Raw genomic sequence first — 16,541 nt, forward strand, 5'->3', positions numbered from 1 at the left:
TATGTATGTGTATATATATGTATATATATGTATGTATGTGTATATATATATATATATATATATATTTATGTATGTGTATATATATGTATATACATATTTATGTATGTGTATATATATGTATATACATATAGATATGTATATACATATATATATGTATATATATATGTATATACATATATATATGTATATATATATGTATATGTAATGTTTCCCCTAACATTATAAAAGCAGGGCGCCCCACCCTGTCAACAGAACTGAGTGCCCCACCTACTGAATCAAACCGTGCGCCCCCCACAGTACAGGTGCGCTAGTTACAAAGCTAAAGGCAGTGCTCATGGTGCATCTTCCCTCCTTCCCCCCCCCCCCCCCCCCCCCCCCCCCCCAGCTTGAAAACTGTCGGTACAAGCAGCACGCAGCTCTGATGTGTCTCCGTCCCCCCTCGACAAAAATCACGTACGAGAGGAGCGTCCCGCCATGGCCTGTTATCTAGGGGTAACATTGTATACGTCATGTTGTTGAATAAAAATATCACCATTCGGTTGGAAAATGTGATCATTTAAAAAATGTCCCGGGTTTATCTGCAGGCTGCAAAGCTTTTTGACTGCCTCAGTCACACATCTTGTGAATATTGTGTAGATCCTTTAAGTGTCTCCAGGCAACTCAGAAAAACTGCTATCTGTATCTTTTATAAATCTATTAATAATCTGTTCCACACTTATCAGTACATTTATCCTTTTTTTGTTTTCTGATGTTCTTAAAGCAACAGATGAACTCACTGTGGTTCAAGCTGCGTCTGAACTTTGACTTTACGTTCATTATCTGCAGGCTTACTGGTCTGGATCAGTGTGGTATTTAGTGAGGTGCAGTAAACTGACACATATTAACACCAAACTGTTTGCTCTACAATCCTTTGTGTCATATTGACTGACAATCTTTTTGCTTTGCCTGCTTCAGCACATCTTTTAATTCATAAATCTGTTTTGTGCAATACTTCAGTAATTAGCACGTGAACAGACAGAGCTGGTAGATATGGATCTCGTTGCAAGGTGTCAACATTATGGGGATCATTCAGCTGAACTGTTTTCACACACTTCTTGTGCCACATAAATGTCACATATGTTTACTGTCTCCTCAGGTTGTCAACATCCAATCGGTCTGTCCAGAGGAAAGGCCAAAGTTTGTTACTACAGTGGCTGGTACTACTGTCAGAGCTGCCATAGGGATAACTCTTTCCTCATCCCAGCACGCCTGCTGCACAACTGGGACACCAGTAAGCACAAGGTGGGAAAACACAAGAAAATACACCTTTTGAAACATCAGTAGAAAGTCTTTGATTGATATTTACTAGCCACCATTGACCAGTAAGTGTATGTTTTCCTTTAAAGGACTTTTCTGTAGTAAAACCTGGATAAGATTATTCATAGAGTGAATGCCTGTGCACCTAATGTAAGGCTGTATCCAGAAGGCGTAACCTTAGATCAGAATAATGAGTGGAATGAGTGAGGAACAGTGAGACTGGCCTCAACTAAAGGTAAAAAAAAAAAACCTCAGAAAGCATGTCTAAAACGTACAAATGAGCATGTTAGATCCTGCCTAATCTGTACAAAGGCATGGGCTTTTGTTAGTCTTTTAAAGCCCACTACATCCATTACAAGCATGGAGAGAGGAGCCTTTTCAGGATTATCTCTTGTATATCAATGGTCCTTTTCACTGATCTAAATATAAACTCCTGTATGTTCTCCTCCAGGTGTCTAAACAGGCCAAGGAGTTCCTGGAGTTTGTGTATGAGGAGCCGTTGCTGGATATCCAGCAGCTCAACCCCTGCCTGTACGAACACTGTGAACCTTTGAGCACAGTACTGCGACTCCGTCAGCAGCTCCAGTCACTCAGAGCCTACCTGTTTAGCTGCAGAGCCACCATAGCTGAAGACCTCAGAAGAAGGTATGTCAACTACAGCATTGAGGCATTTTTCTGCAACACTGTAAAAGCAAGTCGAAGCCATCCATCCCAGCATTTTGATATCCTCCACTTGGTCCAGTGTTGGGCCACGGGGGCAGCAGCTTAAGCAGGGAGGCTCAGACATCTTTTTCTACAGCCTGCTCTTCTAGGAGGATTCCAAAGCGTTCCCAGGTCAACCAGGAGACATATTCTCTCTAGCATGTCCTGGGTCTTCCCTGGATTCTCTTCCCAGTTGGACATGCCCAAAACACCTCCATAGGGAGGTGCCCAGGAAGCATCCTTACCAGATGCCTGAACCACCTCAACTGGCTCCTCTCGATGTGGAGGAGCAGCGGTTCTACTCTTAAGTCTTTCCTGGACAAGGGATATTCTCACCCTATCACTAAGGGAGAGTCCATCTACCCTGCAGCGAAAACTCATTTCAGCCGTCTGTATCTGTGAAATCATTCTTTTGGTCACTATCCAAAGTTCATGGCCATGGGTGAGAGTAGGAATGTTGACCAACTGGTAAACAGAGAGTTTTGCCATACAGCTCAGCTCCCACTTTACCACATCGGACCGGCACAGAGTCCGCAATACTGCAGATGCTGCACCAATCTGTCTGTCAATCTCACGTCCCATTCTTCTTTTACTTGTGAACCCAAGATGAACATTTCCACTTGAGGCAGAACCTCACACTCGACCTGAAGGGAGTATTCCATGCTTTTTCAACTGAGGGCCATGTCCTCAGATTTGGATGTACTGATTCTCATCCCAGCTGCTTCACACTGGGCTGTAAACCACTTCAGTGATAGCTGAAGTTCACAGCACAATCACACCAACAGGACTACATAAATAAGCAAATAACAGAGATGGAATTCTGAGGCCACCGAATCGTACTTCCTCCTTCTCCTTGCTGCACTGAGAAGTTCTGTCCATGAAAATTATGAACAGAATCTGTGACAACGGGCAGCCTTCGCAGAGTTGAACTCCCACTCTGAAGGGGTCCGACTTACTGCTGGCAATGCGAACCAAATTCTTGAACAGCTTGTAAAGGGACCAAACAGTCCGTAGCACCTTGCTCCAATCCCAAACTTGCAGAGCACTCTCCACAGTGTTCCCCAAGGAACATGGCTGAACGCCTTCTTCAAGTCCATATAGACTGGATGGGCAAACTCCCACAACCCCTCGACGACCTTGGGGAGAGTAAATAGTTGGTCCAGTGTTCCATGGCCAGGATGGAATCCGCATGGTTCCTCCTGGATCTGAGGTGCGACCAATGATCATACTAGCTTGTCCAGTACTCCTAAATAGACCTTACCAGGGAGGCTAAGGAAAGTGATTCTTCTATAATTAGAACACACCCGACGGTCTGGTCTCCCTTTTTGAAGAGGAGAACCACCACCCTAGTCTGCTCTCCTCAGAACCGATTGAAAGTCTTTATGCAAGGTCTCACCAAATTCCTCCCGCATCCAAGCTTTTGCCTCAACAAAAGCCAAGACTGCAGCCCGCTTGGCCCTCCAGTACCTCCAGCTACCTCTGGAGTCACACCAGCCAACAAGGCCCTTACTACACATTTGTGTCTACCGTGTCTGTCCAGCATTTCCCCCCGCCATCTGACCCAACTCACTACCAGGTGGTGATCAGTTGACAGCTCAGCCCCTCTCTTCACCCGATTGTCCTAAACAAATGGCCGCAAATCAGATGACACAATTACAAAGTCAATTATCGATCTATGAACTAAGGTGTCCTGGTGCCAAGTGCACTTATGGACACCTTTTTGTTCGAACATGGTGTTTGTGATGGACAAACTATGACTAGCACAGAAGTCCAAAATCAGAACACTGCTCGAGTTCCCCATGCTTCATGGTTGGGATGGTGTTCTTGGGGTTGCACTCATCCTTCTTCCTCCTCCTCCAAACACAGTGAGTGGATTTGATACCAAAAAGCTCTGTTTTGGTCTCATCTGACCACATGACCTTCTCCCATGCCACCTCTGGATCATCCAGATGGCCATTGGTGAACTTCAAATGGACCAGGACATGTGCTGGCATGAGCAGGGGGACCTTGTGTGCCCTGCAGGACTGTAAAACTGGACAGAGTAGTGTGTTACTAATGGTCCTCTTTGAGACTGTGGTCCCAGCTCTCTTAAAGTCCTTGACCAGGTCCTCCTGTGTAGTTCTGGGCTGATTCCTGACCTTTCTCAGAATTACCCTTACCCCATGAGGCGAGATCTTTCATGGAGCTCAGACCAGGGAAGGTTGGGTCATCTTGTGTTTCTTCCATTTTCTAATAATTGCACCAACAGTTGTTGCCTTCTCACCAAGCTGCTTGCTTGTTGTCCCGTAGCTCACCCCAGCCTTGTGCAGGTCTACAATTTTGTCCCTGGTGTCCTTAGACAGCTCTTCAGTCTTGGTCGTGGTGGAGAGGTTGGAGTGTGATTGACTGAGTGTGTGGAAAGGTGTCTGCTATACAGGTATTAAGTTCATACAGGTGCAAGTAATACAGGTAAAGACCTCAACAGTAAAAGAACAGAGTTGCATAGTAAACTTCTCAGTTTGGACTTTTGGTGCATTTTTCTTCCATTGATTGTATTTATGATAATTATTTAAAAAAATAATTAGGAAGCTGTGTTTGATGCCCTACATTTTTTGACTGAAAACATACCTCCAACATTTCCTCCATGGATGTCCGAGTTTACGTGTGTATACTTCTAAACCTTTTATCTTCATGCATTCCTGTGTGATGGTCAGAGGGGTGAATGTTTATCTGAGTGAGGTCCCACTCTGAAAGCCTGTCTGGGTGCTGATGGATGTTTCCTGCCCTGTTTACCAAGACGTTCGGACCTGACCCTTACTTTTTGTCTGCTGATGGACTTACTAAATTATTAGTCTAGATGGGGTTTTATGGAATGAATCAATGGGTCAAGAATTTATCATTTTGATTATGACAATCATTATAGCCAAAATAACACTTGAATGACCTTTTTTTTTTTTTTGCTTTACTTTAAAAAGTATCTTCATTCATTACACAAATAATAAACTTGATGATCCGACAACCATACTGGTATCAGAGAATTCACAACAAAATTTGTCACATATTTTACTGTATTAGCAAAGCTTACTAAATATAAAGTAAATATTTGATTATTTAAATATAGGTTACCTTTGGAATGGCATCTACAATTACAGAAAAAAAAATCTTAGCTAAAACCATGATTCTCAAACTTTGGTACAAGTACCGTAATTAGTGCTCAGGATCCATCTTTTGGTACTTTGAAAAAAATAACTTTAAATGAGCTAATTAATTACAAATAAAAAAAAACAAGCAACTTAATCACATGCAGAACTGTGATGTAATGCTAAAAAGAGAGGTAAATAAAAGCACACGTGGTTCAAGAACATTATGGTCTGTGCTCCAAACGGGAACTACTTAATGGAAAATGGAGTGGACGATGGATTACCGACTTGCTAGCAGCTACTTAAGCAGGGAAGTCTCTATATGACCTGCTAGCAAGAAAAATGTAAAACAAAGAAGACATCTGAATCAAGTTATCTCAAATTTGTGTATAGTTGTTGTGGGTCAGCAGAAGAGCCAGGTTATAGCATCATAACGTCAAATCCTACAGTACGCCCTTCAACCGGGGTTAGGGTTAGGACTTTTACCATTTCTCTCATCTATGTAAAAAATTAATATGTATTTCATCAGAATAAGTAACTGGAGAATTTAGAATTTTCTGAGATTATAAAATGTTTGAGGCCACCCTAAAATGTGTGGGTTATCAGTTTTCAACATTTTCAAACAACAGACAAGGACCATAAACTTCTGGTATTTCTAGAAGTGAAGCATGTTGCTCCTCCGAGGAGCATCGTGGCATTTTGTGTTTACTTCTGTCCCATTAGCTAATGCCGGCAGGCACCCCACCACTTCCAAACAGTACAGGATTGATGAGGTCTGTGGCACTAAAACCTTCCCGAAGTCATTAGTCTACATCATGGGGATTTGAAAAGAGGTATCTGTTGTGTACAGGCAGAGACCTGTAGACACAAGACTCACAACCACATGAGACCCAAAAGGCTGTCGGGTGGTTTCAATGTCTTTGTAACACCATCAGTGGTTATAGTTGTGGTAACAATAAAACCTGCTTAATATACGGCGTAAAGATGTTTGTATTGGTGTCACAGCTGTTGAATATTTGGATGGTAATGATCAGTGAACAATGTCCCATACAATATTTAAATACAGTTTGGGTTTGTGACTGTGATGAAAGTTTGTAAAAGTTAAGTAGTTGGGGTAAACAGTTGGTGTTGGCCGTGATGCGTTGTCTTTTCCAGACAAAGCACGGCACAAATGCAGAGGGAATCTTTCCCTCACAAAGACCCGTTCCTTTTGTGTTCCCCGTCTCAGAGCGAAGGGAATTGAAAATACCCGTCATCCGTTCATCCATCCATCTTGTGAGCTTGATAACTGAAACAATAAGTCAGATACCGGCTTTCATTTTGGTGTGTGGCTACATCTAGGCGTAAGAAAGGTCACTGAAGAAAATTAGGTTACCATGTCAAAATCCAAGATGGCTGCCACCATATATGTTCATATGTAAACCTCGTGAGCTGAATAATTTGAAGAAACAGCAACGTGCCAACTTCCATTTTGGTGTTTGGCTGCATCTTTACAATGTGTATTGAAATCCAGTCATGAGTATGTCTGAGATCAAATATTATGTTCTCATCAGTTAAACCTTTGTATTAAAACTTTAAATCTTATATATTAGTATTGTATATTGGTGTTTTTATGCAAGTTCGCTCGTTGTGGCACCCCCCGAGAAAGGGAGCAGCCGAAAGAAAAAGACAATGTGCTGAGGCTCAATGTGACTAAACTGCATAAATAAAGATTGAATTATTTAAAAAAATGAAATGGTTGATGTTTACTCTGTTCCTCATATTTTTACAGTTTATGTCCACTAGTAAAGAATGAATTACACCACTAGCATGCACATTTTATACATTAATACTGTAAAATTATAAAATTATCATAAAAGTTTGTGTATTTCTCTTCTTCCTTTTCTGATACAGCTTTTGTTTGCATTTGATTTTAATGTGTCAGTTTGTCTTCCACACCCCTTCCACACACACTGCATTCTGCAACAACATTCTGCACACACTCATTTCAGTTCAGACCCACCTTAGACACACAGTCCTAATCCCCAGGTGACAACAAGGTTTTAATGAAAGGTGTGTCTGCTAAAATGGAAAAAATAACACCGTATTGATTTAGGATGTAGGAATAAAATAAAAAAAATCAGGTCTTACAGGTCTTTGTGTGTGTGTATGCGCCTTTGCATACGTGCACAAATCTTTATCTAATCCCAGAATGTTTGCTCTCAAGTGCTTTTATTAAGATCAACACACGTTGCGAGTAGGCATCATCTGAGCACAATCGGAAATTTTCTTTGTTGACTTATGAATGCTCATGTGGTAACCATTGGTAACGTGCCAAACAGAGATAATCAGCCAGGCCTATCATCAGAAGGTGTCTGGATCACACATACACACATCTTTGTGTTTTCCTGACACTCATCACAGCTTGAGGCAGGATTTAACGTGGTGCCGTCTATCTTAGCCTCTGGAAGGAGATATGTTAACACGTTATGCTTGTTATTTTGTCATTGTGAAAACAGATATTAAACTAAGGAATTTCTCACATCCTCGCTCAATCATTGTAGCCCTAATCCATATTTTCTTTGTCATTTAATCAGTCTGTGTATTTTTAATTAAAAGAAAAGGTTAGAGTGTGTCATCTGTTTTCATCATGCATCGTTAAACAGATAAACTGCGCTGTGGAAAACGATTCCATAATCCTTGTTCTTGTGTCTTTGATAGGATTTTTCCAAGGGATTACCTGCTCCAGCACATTCACCTGTACTCCCTGGCTGATCTGCAGCAGGTACACACACGTGCACACAGATCTGTACACACATGCTCACAACAATACTACAGCCATTTTAGGGCTTATGTTTAAGTTGTTACTGATTTTGGAGCACAGCAGAGCAGTGGTTAGTGCTGTCGCCTCAGGTTCGCCTTCAGAAGTTTGCATGTTTGTCCCCGTGCATGCATGGGTTTTCCCCAGATGACTCCAGTTTACTCTCCCAGACCAAAAACATGCATGTTGGATTGAATGGTAACTCTAAATAACTCTGTTGTATGTACGCTCGTCGAACGATGGACATAATCTGGTATAGACTCCATCTACCTGTAAGCTTTCGCTTGTCCCACCATTTGTCCCACCATTGCACAGTGTGTCGCATAATCATCACCCCAGCTTCAAAGAAAAGGGCACAAATCAAGGTTAAAAGTTATGCAAGGGATTTGCTTGTACAAGCCATTCCTATAGGCTATTGTATAATAGTTTGTCTATATACGTATAATGTGCCGTATGTGGTACTCTTGTATTTCAGGTGGAAATTAAGGTTCAGTGTTTAAGAATCATTGTATTTAGGCTTTGTTGAGCCTAATTATGTTAATAGACATTGTGCCCTTTCTTGCTTGCTAAGGTGATTGACAGGTTGACAGATGGGGTCAGAGAGGAGTCTCCACAGATTATGATGTTTGCAGATGACATTGTGATGTGTAGTGAGAGCAGGGAGCAGGTGAAGTAGGTGAGTTTAAGTACCAGGGGTCAACCATACAGAGAGTGCGAGCAGAATGGAGTGTCAGGAGTGATTTGTGAAAGGAAGACAGTTGCAGGTGTGAAAGGAAAGCTTTACAAGATGGGGGGGAGACCTGCTCTGATGTATGATTTGGAGACGTTGGCACAAACAGAAATGCTAAAGGCAGAGCTGCAGGTAGTAGATCTGTTTTCCTGATGATGTTGCAGAAATCCTCTTTCCAATTTTATCTCAATTAGCAGTTCACTATAGACAAGCTGAACTATGAATCAGGTGGCTGATGAGTTTTCTAGTTTTCTAATTTTCTGTACACATTTATTTTGTGTCTGAAAGGTCACAATCTGACCTTTTTATTTCTCTCTTCAGGTGAAAGCTGTTATACTTTATGCTAAATGCTGTCCTAATGTAAAAAAAAATACTTTATTGGTCTGGAAAGGCATTCAACTTTGATATAAGAGGCTCAATGAGATTAACCTGTCTAAATAAAGGTTGAATGAAAAGTACTCAGGTGGGAACAATGTACCCAACCTTCTTGGTGTGTCATCGCACATTAAATGAGTTGGGGCCTATGTAAAGCAAGCGTTCATGCCATTTACCTCAAAAACTAAGACAGATTGCGTCACTGCGCTGTACCCAGCTCTTCAGTAAAATACAAAGTTACTACAGTATTTTAGCTCATAAGACAGTTACATAACAAATATGTAAAAGAGTTACCAAAATATGCAACTATTTTGTCTCAACACTGGAACATTTTCCAGAATGTAAACCAGTCCAATATCACTGATGTGGTGTGACCTTTGGTCAAAATACCCATCTATTCAGATTTGGATAGTGCCAGAGCAGATTTAGTGCTTTTCCTTGTTTTGTGCCTGTTTGACTACCGCTCCTTTTCCCAAGTTTTACATTCAGTTTTGATTCTAGGTGAAAGCTCAGCGATTGTTTTTCCAGTAAAAAATAAAGACCTAGAATTGTGATGTAATTTTAATTAATTGAGATTGCCCTTTTGCAGAATCACCATCCCAACATAGTGGAGATGTTTGCGTACCCTCGTGATCCTGGGGGCTATGCTGTCTGAGGCATCAGTCCCTGGGAAGGTCTCCCCTGACAAACTGGTCTCAGAGGAGGGGTCAGACCAATGAATAAACAACTTGTATGCACCTTGCCTGGAAATGGGAATCTGGGCCACCCCTCTGAAGCCAGGGCTGTTGGGGGGAGCTCACCCTCGAGGGCTGTAGCAGGATCTGGAGAAGGCTTATAACCATGTTCCCTGAGGCTTTTTTGCTGGGGGGCACTAGAGTTGCTCTTAAGGGCCATCCGGTCCCTGTATGACCAAAGCAGGAGCTATGTCTGCATTCTTGGCACAAAGCTGAGCTTGTTCTTTGTGCAGATTAGACTCAGCCAGGGCTGACCCTTGTCTCTGGTTCTGTTTGTGGTGTTCATGGACAGGATATCAAGGTGCAGTCATGGAGAGGAGGCTATCTGGTTTGAGAACTTATGGTCTCTGCTCTTTTGTGGGTGATGTGGTTGAGCTGGCATCTTCAGGTCATGGTCTTCAGCGTGCACTGAGGCAGTTCTCAGCCAAGTGTGAAACAGCTGGGCTGCAAGTCAGCTCCTCTAAGTCCAAGGCTACAAGTTTTACCCAGCAATGGGTGGAAAGCTTCCTCCAAATCAGGAATGAACCTTCCCCTCAAGTCAAGGAGTTCATGTATTTGGGAGATTTGTTCCTGAGTGATGGTAGCATGGAGCAGAAGCTGGATACACAGATCAGGACTTTGTCCACTATGAGGTCGTTGCTTCTGTTGGTTGTGGTGAAGAAAGAGTTGATTACGAAGTCAAAGCTCACAATGTACTGGTCAGTCTATGCTCCAACCCTTCACCTATGGTCATGAGGTTTGGATCATGGCCGAAAGAACGAGATCCTGGATACGATCAGCAGAAATGAGCTTCCTTTGTAGGGTGGGCGAGTTAAATCTTAGAGATAGGATGAGAAGCTCCATCATCCAGGGAGAAGCTTGGAACAAGGTTACTTCTCTTTTGCATTGAAAAGTGAGCTGAGGTGGGTCATGTTCTGGATGCTTTCCTTTGGAAATCTTTCAGGCATGTCCCACTAAGAGACCTCGGGCAGACCCAGAACTCGTATTATACATCTTCTCTGGCCTGAGAACACCTTAGGACAGTGGTTCCCAACACTGGTCCTTGAGGAACACCATCCTGCATGGTTTAATTGCTTCTCTGCTCCAACACACCTGATCTGAATGAACCAGTGATTAACAGGCTTCTGCAGAACTTGAGGAAGTAAATAAATCACAGAATCAGGCGTGTTAAAGCAGAGAAATAACTAAAACATGCAGGATGGTGTTCCTCAGGGACCAGGGTTGGGAACCACTGCCTTTGGATGAAAAGATAAAGGGTAGACAGACGAAAGGACAGATATTTATTTGACAGCCTAACCCTAACTCTCATTTAAAACTGATTTACTTCTTTTGTGTGGCATCCAAAAAAAGGCTTACTGTCTGTGTAAAGATTTTATCTCAGAAAATAAAGACAATGTTTTTTTCATTTCAACATTCAGGACACCTCAGTGTGTTATTGCTTATTTATGATTGTAATAAAATTTCCAGTTTGCATAACCTCTAAATGTGCTCCTGCCCACTCCTCTGTTGCAGCGAAACCCTGGAATTTAATGTAAAGAATTCAAATGTTTTCAGTTTCATATGAAAGGCTCACGTTTTTTGTAGCAAAGCTGAGTACAAGAAAGAGAAGGTGCCCGGGCCTCTCAGCAGTTCAGCGTGGAGCCGTCAAGCTGAGTTTGGGGTCTGAGGAAAGCGACCAGAAATGACTGAAAAGTTCTTTTGTTTGTCATTATGTTCATTATGTAGTACCCTGCCCCATTTTCTTTTTTCCTCCCTCTCTGACTCAGATCTCGGACTCTCGTGGTGAAAAGGACCGGCCCCCTCCTCCTCCTCCTTCACTCCCACACTCTGTCGCTCTGCTTTACTAATTGGTCACATTCAGAATCAACAGGGAGAAAAACAAAGCGTGACATCCCTCCATTCTTTTCAACATCCCCTTGGCCTCACACACGCTCAGCTCACATATGTGCACCTCTCCTCGCTACAGCTCTAGGACCCCTTTACAAACCTCCCCCCAAACAGAGAATTTAGTCCTAACTCCAACAACAGGAGTCTTTGATGGGGTTCACTCCGCTTCCTCTCCTCCTTCCCCCCTCTGACAGAGATTCTTGAGCACTTTGCCTCTTAATTGGTTTTCCATATTAACGAGCTTTTTTCTCTCTTTTGATTCGCCTCCTGAATAAAATGACGCACGTAATCAACGTGGCTTTTTTTGTTCCTGCTCAGAGGTCAGTGAAGGCTGAGCGTCTCTGGCTGAAGCTTGGACCGCACTGGTCTTTTCACGTCCCAACAAATAGCCTCCACCCATATCCTTCATTAGGAACCTGTTCATTTTGTACAAGCCATATGTGTTTGTCCAAGGACACTGTAGCCTCTCCTCTGCTGGCTCTAAAGATGGTTTCTATAGTTTTGTGTGGCGGCCATGCTTCCCGCAGGGACACCCTGGCATCCCCTGTATGCCAGGCATGCCCCGACACTCGTCCAGACACACCGAGGCCTCTTAAGTAAATGTTAGGAGTTCTCAGAGTTTCCAAGATTCTCCTTGTGAACGGAGGAGCAGCGTTCATCCTCAAACGCAGAATAAATTATACGCTAAAGAACAAACGATAGAAACCTCAAGAAAAATGAGTTCAGTTATTGTGTGAATGTTTATGAAGCGTTAGCTCTGTTGTGATCCATTTTTCTTCCGTATGTTTGTCGGCACGAGTCTCGTCTCGCAGTTTTCAGCTATTTCAACAAATCATAAATCAAAATGAGGACAATCCTGCTATGACTTCTGGTGTTGGTGCAACTTTAGCTTTTTGAATTATTTAGCCTTTCTGCCATTTTTTTCTCATTGAGAATGAATTGAGCTCATTTTACATCCTTCAAATCTTTAGATCTGTTACAACCTTTTACTGCTCCTTTCACATTTTGTTCTGCTTCAGCTTCTTTCAGCTTCCTTCTGTAAATTTTAACTTTTTTCAGCTACTTTCAGCTGTTTAGTTTTCCTTTCAGCTTGTTTCTGCTAACTACAACATTTTTGTACTTCTTTTAACTTCTTTACGTTAATTTTGGCTTATGATCCTTTCATCTCCTTTCTGCAAGTTTCATATTTTTCTGCCATTTCAGCTACTGTACTATTTAGCTGTTTTATGCCAATTTTAGCCTTTTCAGCTAATTCCACATTTTTTGCACTTATTTCAACTTTTTTCAGCCTAATTCAATAAGACTATGCTCTCTCCACTTCCTTCTGGTAATTTAAACTTCTGCTTTTTCAGCTACTTTTCAGCTGTTTTTTTGTTGTTGTTGCTAATTTCAGCTTTTTTAAGGTAGTTTCCACTTTTTTTTTTGCTCATTTCTGCTTCTTTCAGCCTAATTGGCCAAATGTGTGTTCTTTCTGCTTTCTTCTACCAATTAATGCTTGTTTTACATTTTCAGCTACCTTTTTTTTTTTTTAGCTTTTTTTTAAATTTTTTTTTAGCTTATTTCAGCTTTCAGATAAATTCAAGTTTTTCATGGTAATTTCTGCTACTTTCAGCCTAATTAACTTCTTTCTGCTAATTTCAGCTTGTTATGCTCCTTTCATCTTTTTTTCTGCTGGTTTCAGTTTTTTCTGTTATTTCAGCTACTATTTACTATGGACTACTCTGAATTTACCTGTTTTTATGATAACTTTGGCTTTTTCAGCCAATTCCACATTTTTTAGCTCATTTCAGCTCTTTCTGCTTCCTTCTGGTAGTATAAGCTTCTTTCTGCCTTTTCAGCTACTTTCAGCTATTTTTAGTGATTTCAGCTTCTTTTTGGCTAATTTCCTAATTTTTTTGCCCATTTCTGCTTATTTAAACCTATTTCAGCAAACGTGTTCTTCCTGCTTTCTTCTGCTAATTTACGCTTGCTCTTCATTTCAGCTGTATTTCAGCATGTTTTTAGCTAATTTCAGCTGTTTTTTCAGCAAGTTCTTCAACAATTCACACTGGATTTTCGCAGGAATTCCTCTAGTTTGTTGAAACATTACTTCTTGTCAGTCCAGCTCGTTCTGTTGGAAAGGGTTCCAGTATTTATTTTCCCTTCAGTGGTGCCACATTTGTTCAGAAGAATCATTTTGTCAGTTGCTTCCATGAAAAACTTGCCAGATTTTCAAACAGCCTTTTCTGCTAATGACCATCGATTGGTGTTGCTTATTGGACTGGAAGATTGAAGTCTGAAGCAACGAGACAAACGGGCAATTTAACAGTTTGTTTATTTAACAAGCAAAAGCCTCGGCAGTAAAACACACATCAAATACGAAATAAAATGGTAAATGGACTGTACTTAAATAACTCCTTTCTGTCTCATCAAGACACTCAAAGCTCTTTACAACAATCTGTGCCTCATTTACCCGTTCATACAGCTCTATACTAGATCTGTTCAAAGAATAATCAGAACTTTATCACATGGGACACACATCGGAGACAGTGAGGGGTTCAGTGTCTTGCCCAGGGACACTTCAACATGTGACTGCTGGTGGAGTCGAACCCCCAACTTTTACATTGGAGGACGACTGCTCTAACCGCTCAGCCCCGCCCTAAAAAATCTAAATGAAAACTACATTAAATGCACCTTTTTTTACCGTCTCAACATCTTCCTCTACTTACTGATCCATTAAATTAGAGAAACGACAACAAACCTAAATATTTCCAACTATCAAATTTAGCACGTACATATTTGTGACCTTTGTTTCATCAGTTAAGGTGTTTTCTGTGACAGGTTTGTGGTAAATAGACTATTTATTTTGTAAACAAAAAACATAAAATCTGTAATAATTTACAATCATAAAAAGTTGCTAACATTCGTCCTCGTAAAGAGAAGCATTAAATAATGTTCATTTTAACATCGCCCTCCCTCAGTTATGTGTAGAAGTTTGTGTTCAGAATCACATTTTGTTAGATTTGACCGAAGAAACATTTTTTATTCGTGCTAGCTAGCGCCGTTTGAGCCGCTGTAGTTAGCCATGTTTGAGAAAAGGTAAACACACGTGCATCGTGAAGGGTGTGAGCAGCTACCCTGCTTTGTTTTTATTATACGCCCATCAAAGGCATGACGTAAATCTTCTCTCCACCCCCCCAGCATCACTGTCAAGGTCATAAATCAAGGTCAAACATGTTCTCAAGATAATTTAATGAAACATGATGCATAAATGCATCATCACTGGACAGAGTGCTGCATATGCTTTTCATTACTCCAGCTTCAAGGTCACAATCACAAATCAAGGTCAAAGATCATTGTCTTGGCCATAACTTTTTATCTGCTAAATATAATTTAATCTAACTTGATGCATGCATCATCACTGAACTGCGTGTCACATACACTTTTCATCGCCTCTATATCAAGGTCACAAATCAAGGTCAAAAGGTCTTTGCTCATTCGGGCCATTGCTATACATTGCTGTAAAATATTTTGTTTATGGGCATATAATGTGCCATAATGGTACTCTTGTTTTTAAAGTAAGTTTTATAGTTGTGGAAAAACAAGTAAAAGTTTTTTAAAAGTATTTCAGGTGAAAGTTTCCGTCCTGATTAGGAGTTCCAGATTAAAGATTCAGATCTGAGGCAACAATAACTGTGTAAAAATCAACACAAAACGTCTCCAAATATTTCTCGTTGCCTCGCAGGTTTGAAGGTCACCTGGGGGTCATCTGAAGAACCCCAGGGCGGGTCGGTTGGACGCACCAACATGCAGCAGGTTGTGTGTGTGCGTGTTAGTCCGTGATGGAGGAGTGCGTTATCCAAACAAATTTCACCCTGGTTTTTCTCAGCCTTGTTATCCCAGCTGGCTTTCTAGTTTCTCAATGGAGCTGCAGGTTTGTGTGCGTGCGTGTGCGTGCATGTGCGTGCATGTGCGTGCATGTGTGTGACGGCGAGAGGAGGGAAGGCTAACTGCTGTTAAACAGCAGTTTTAGAGGATTAGGTGGTTTTGGAGCACAAAGGCTCTGCGTGCAGCAGAGAAAGAAGTTGAACAGCAGAGGGAGGACGGACGGAAAGAGAAGAGCTGGACGTGTGTTTGGGAGGGACTTCAGAGGGAGGGGGTCAACGACGTGAACGTAGAGCCTCGCTGGTTTTCCACAGCCTTGATTTTTCTGTCCAAACATTATAATTATGGTTATTTCAGTTGTTTGTATGTTATCTAGTGCAGTATTTAGTAAATCTATAATACTTGGAGGCTCATTGTGTACATGTTCGCTCTATTTGTTTAATAATTTAAAAATCTGATAACTCGAAGAAGCGTGAAGCAGTTTTAGGCAGCCCCTTCAGTCAGAGACAGCGTTGTTCCAAGGACACACTGAAGCAAAAAATCCAAACGACACGTTTCCTGCTTGTTCCTACTTGCAGAGACTATAACGACTCTTACAGAAACAAAATGGAAATGAACGTCTTCAAGAAGCCAAAGAGATTCAGTTCCTGCAGCTCTGAAGCTCTGCAGCTCTGAAGCTCTGAAGCTCTGAAGCTCTGAAGCTCTGAAGCTCTGCAGCTCTGAAGCTCTGAAGCCCTGCAGCTCTGAAGCTCTGCAGCTCTGCAGCTCTGAAGCTCTGCAGCTCTGAAGCTCTGAAGCTCTGAAGCTCTGCAGCTCTGAAGCTCTGAAGCTCTGCAGCTCTGAAGCTCTGAAGCTCTGAAGCTCTGCAGCTCTGAAGCTCTGAAGCTCTGAAGCCCTGCAGCTCTGAAGCTCTGCAGCTCTGAAGCTCTGAAGCTCTGCAGCTCTGAAGCTCTGCAGCTCTGCAGCTCTGCAGCTCTGAAGCTCTGAAGCTCTGCAGCTCTGAAGCTCTGCAGCTCTGCAGCTCTGAAGCTCTG

General features: G+C 41.8%; 1 protein-coding gene across 1 annotated transcript in view; it reads left to right on the forward strand.

Annotated features, from left to right (window-relative positions):
* The window catches only part of plekhm3 (pleckstrin homology domain containing, family M, member 3), a 46,665-nt gene that overhangs the window by 21,700 nt on the left and 8,424 nt on the right, over positions 1-16,541 (forward strand). The window contains exons 3-5 of the mRNA XM_037686227.1: positions 1,136-1,281; positions 1,748-1,941; positions 7,818-7,881. Coding sequence (XP_037542155.1) covers positions 1,136-1,281; positions 1,748-1,941; positions 7,818-7,881 — 404 coding nt within the window. The remainder of the gene's footprint in view (positions 1-1,135; positions 1,282-1,747; positions 1,942-7,817; positions 7,882-16,541) is intronic.

Source organism: Nematolebias whitei, chromosome 13 (genome assembly GCF_014905685.2).
Source record: "Nematolebias whitei isolate Nwh7 chromosome 13, NemWhi1, whole genome shotgun sequence".
In the NCBI taxonomy this organism is placed as follows: domain Eukaryota; kingdom Metazoa; phylum Chordata; class Actinopteri; order Cyprinodontiformes; family Rivulidae; genus Nematolebias; species Nematolebias whitei.